A 4,327-nucleotide genomic window follows, 5' to 3' on the forward strand; every position below is an offset into this window, starting at 1 on the left:
CATCCTTTGCTACACGCTGCTGCCGGCTCTAGGTTGCATAGTGCCGCTTCCCCCAATGTCCAGGTAGGGGAACCCCTCATATTACGGTTGCACAGATACCAATTCCTATACTCGGTACAAGTATGAGTACAAGTACAGATACTTTTGAGCTCCAAGACTACACTAGAGAAAAATTAAAAAATTAGGAGTCAGCTGTCATTTGTAAGGAGCACACGGAGCTCCCGGGATTTGTACATCTCTGTTTTAATGTACGATTTTGTTTTTATAAATATAAATAAAGGGATGCACAGATACCAGTTTTGCGAGTACGAGTACTGGTACTTGCCGAGTACTTACAAGTACGAGTACTGATACATTTTTGTTTATTGTCATGTGACAGTTTTTCTAAAACAATACAGACTAATGATTTCAGGACAGTGGTGGAGCGCCAGAGCCAGGTCTCAGCTGCAACCTCTGCAACCCTGGTAGTTCTCATGAAAATGCCAAGTGTCTGCACTGGTCCTCGAAAAGTATTGGTGCATCCCTCAGTATTTACCGTGTTTCCTCGAAAGTAAGACCTACCCGGATAGTAAGACCTAGCGCTATCTTCAGTGATTTCTGTAATATAAGACCTACCCCGAAAATAAGACCTAGTTCGGTGGTAGGTTTTATATTGCAGAAATCCGCTAGGTCTTACTTTCGGGGTAGCGGCACATAAACTGAATTTTAGCCGGCCGCAGCTCCCGCCCACACGCCGGCCGCAGCTCCCGCCCCGCCCACACACCAGCCAGCCGCAGCTCTCGCCCCGCCCACACGCCGGCCGCAGTTCCCACCCACACGCCCGATGGAACCGGCATAAGATCACACCGGGACCGGCAACAGCGCGCCGCCTTCTGGGACGTCCAGTCCTCCCCCAGCCAGGTAAGACATCCCCCGAAAAAAAGACCTAGTGTCTTTTTTCATGCAAAAAAGAAAATAAGTCAGTGTCTTATTTTCGGGGAAACACGGTATCATGTGCTCTACGGATAGTGCAGGCTCCCGCGCATGCAAAGGTGGCTCCCTGGAACACAGTAAGGGGATGGAGCCATCCAAAAACGGGAACTAGGGGGAGAGTATTTTGCGAGAGCTAATGCAAAGCAATAAAGTCTTAAAAAAAGAAGCGGACCACCAACATGGCAAGTGCTGAGATCTGCCGCTTTATATACTTTTTTTTTGCTATGAGGGTTTAATAACAGTTTAAATATGACAAGCAGGTCACTCACTGTTCCCTGCGCTTTGCTCAGTCTGTGTTCAGCACCAACATCCTCAACCTGTGCTGAATTCTGGGAACTAGAGCTTGGAGGTGAAGAGAACCCTGGACTGTCCCCAGCCAGCCAGTTGGTTTGTTATCCGGGCCGTTATGGTGGGCAGCACAGATTTGAGCAAGGTTTGAGGTGTTTACCTGATCATTTCTTCCTAAACATAAAATATTAGCTGACAATGTCCTTACATATAGGAAGGGTGTTTTTCTTCAATCCCATCATTGTGCTTCTTTGAAAATATCAATAATTAAAGTGACATTAAACCCTGAGATTTTTTAACGTAAAACAATACTGTAATGTGCGCCTTACTGTAATCCATGGTTGTTTCCCTTCTCTTTGCTGCTCTTCCTTTTAAATCCTCATGTCTTCTCATGCTGGGGAAGAACTTACCTTTTCAGCTCAGCGCCTCTTCCTGTAGTGCTGGCTAAGATTACAAGCCTATAGAAACGTATACACAGACACCGTGTATCCATTCCTGAGACAAGGCAGTCTGCTGCAAAACAGAAGTTCTGCAGAGCATGAGAACAGATACAGATTTAAAGGGATGAGCAGCAAAGAGAAGGGAAACAACCATGGATTACAGTAAGGTGCACATTACAGTATTGTTTTATGTTAAAAAATAATGTCACTTTAACTTACAATACCCCAGTATTGCTGCGCCATAAGATAACATCACATACATTGAAACGAGATTGTACAAATGAAGATTTATTTTTTTGTACATATCTGATCTTCAGACAATTCTAGGAGTCTCATCTATGCGCACTGAATTATTATGGAAGCAATACTCATGAGATACGAAAGATTAGAGCTCAATGTGTGCAGCAGGCAGACAGACCCAACAATGAACTAAATTATTTTATTCCAGGAATAACACATTATAAGACAATCAAAAAACATTGTATGGACGTGTTAAATTCAGTTCAGCTCCGTGAAGAAAAGCGGCCGTTTGCTGAAAAGATAAATGATCACATTTCCACCAAGTCTGTTAGTGTCTAAATGAATGTGTCATTGCAATAATCCATTTGTTCTAGGAGTCATCAAGAGTTCCCGGCACAGAGCAACATCCAGAGCTGAAGATCCAGAGGTGAAGATTCAATTAGAAGGCACAGAGCAGCCGTCAGAAATTTTGGGGCCCCTTACACGGCTTTAGGCCGCCCCCACGCCGCTGGACATGGGCTTAGTGACGCGCTGGACGCAGGGCTTAGTAACGCGCTGGACGCAGGGCTTACCGACGCGCTGGACACAGGACCCACCTGAGAGTGACTCTGCAGAGCCCACCATATATTCTGCACAGCCTATCTGAGACTGTCTATGGTGGGCTCTGAAGGGGTCTCAGGTGGGCTGGTCAGGGCTGCATCCCTCCCCTCCCTCCTTTCCTTCCTAGCTCCTCTTACCTGCACATGTGGCCTCGTCTGCCGCCGGACAGGCCAGAAGTGACCTCACTAATGTGACGTCACTTCCGGTCAGTCCGACATCAGACGAGCAGCATCACTGATGGGGCCCCAGCTTGTCTCGAAGCCGCTGGAACGGCAATGCTGGGGCCCTGTGCTGCTAGGGCCTCCGCCTCCTCGCCCTTCACCGTCGGCCGATAGTCATGTAAGGGACCCGGGCGGGCCCTCCAGGCTGCCCGGGCCCCTTACATGAGTATCGGCCGTACCCCCCCTGATGGCTGCCCTGAGAAGGCACCAAAACATCAGAATTTACACTGCCTATTACTTAATGATGGCAGTAAGAGCAACTGCAATACTGCTTCAGTCAGTCCTATGCTAATATGGTTTTGTTTCTATATAACAGAGTGGAGAGTGCTATGAGACCACAATAGTGAGAAATCATGTTATAAAATATTGAAATGACATGATGTATCCAAATTCTGAAGATCTGTTCTCATTTTCGATGATAGTGTTTGTACATTTAGGCCCCAGGTGTGCGTTGCATGTGGGTCTGATCTGATTGGGGTGCAGAGACCCTGGGTCCAGGTATGAGGTGTGCAATGCAGGTGGGTCGGGTCTGGATCCAGTACAGAGACACTGGGTCCAGGTATGAGTTGTACGGTGAAGTTGGGTCAAATTTGGTGACAGTATAGTGACACGGAGCCCAGGTATGAGCTGTGCAGCACAGGTGGGTCTGGCCTGATGGTGGTACAGGGACCCTGGGCTCAGGTATGAGCTGTGCAGTACAAATAGGTCTGACCTGATGAAGGTACAGAGACACTGGGCCCAGCTATGAGGTGTACTGTGCATGCGAGTCAGATCTGGAGCCAGTACAGAGACAATAGACTCGGGTATGAGGTTTGCGGTGCAGATGGGTCTGATCTGGTGACAGTATAGAGACACTGGGCCCAGTATGAGGCCTACAGTGCAGTCTAACCTGGTGACAGTACAGAGATCCTGGGCCCAGGTATGAGGTTTGCGGTGCAAGTGGGTCTGATCTGGTGACAGTACAAAGGCACCAGGCCCAGTATGAGGTATACAGTGTAGGTGGGTCGAACCTGGTGACAGTATGAAGACACCAGGCCCGGTATGAGGCATACGGTGCAGGTAGGTCTGACCCGGTGACAGTTCGCTGGTTACAATGTATCATCTAGTAGACTTCGGATCATGTCAGAATGGGTGTTGAAGAATGGAAGTCCATCAACCTCCATGGCCAGATTTCCGGTCTTCCCGCTGCGGACTCCATGTTGTACTAATATCTCCAGCAGCTTCTCCTCCTTTTAGAATCAAATCAGAAAATAAACATTTAGAAAAACAGGTTTCTGGAAAAATGATTGTTTTATCTTTTTTAGGAGAAAGGAGATCCATAAGTATTTGAACGAATGAGTTCCTCTTTATTAAAGGAGCATGTCTTGATCCCTCAATGTCATCTGTAGATCAAGCAGGCAGATATCACCCCTATTCAGAGTCCAACTCTTCAGCCGAGCTGCCGGGGACATCATGTAGTGGATTCTTCATATTAATATATGGAGATCTTATGATGGTAGCTCATCTGAAATGTCATTCTCAGTCTTTCCCAGCTATGCCAAGGGGGGGGGGGGGGATATCCCCACT

General features: G+C 47.5%; 1 protein-coding gene across 2 annotated transcripts in view; it reads right to left on the reverse strand.

Annotated features, from left to right (window-relative positions):
* Positions 1-3,781: 3,781 nt before the first annotated feature.
* The window catches only part of CUNH14orf159 (chromosome unknown C14orf159 homolog), a 21,984-nt gene continuing 21,438 nt past the window's right edge, over positions 3,782-4,327 (reverse strand). For both annotated transcript variants that reach the window (XM_018558527.1, XM_018558526.1), the window contains exon 13: positions 3,782-3,990. In XM_018558527.1, coding sequence (XP_018414029.1) covers positions 3,850-3,990 — 141 coding nt within the window. In that variant the 3' untranslated portion in view covers positions 3,782-3,849. The remainder of the gene's footprint in view (positions 3,991-4,327) is intronic.

This window comes from Nanorana parkeri, unplaced genomic scaffold (genome assembly GCF_000935625.1).
Source record: "Nanorana parkeri isolate BGI_ZX_2015 unplaced genomic scaffold, ASM93562v1 scaffold344, whole genome shotgun sequence".
Classification (NCBI taxonomy): Eukaryota; Metazoa; Chordata; class Amphibia; order Anura; family Dicroglossidae; genus Nanorana; species Nanorana parkeri.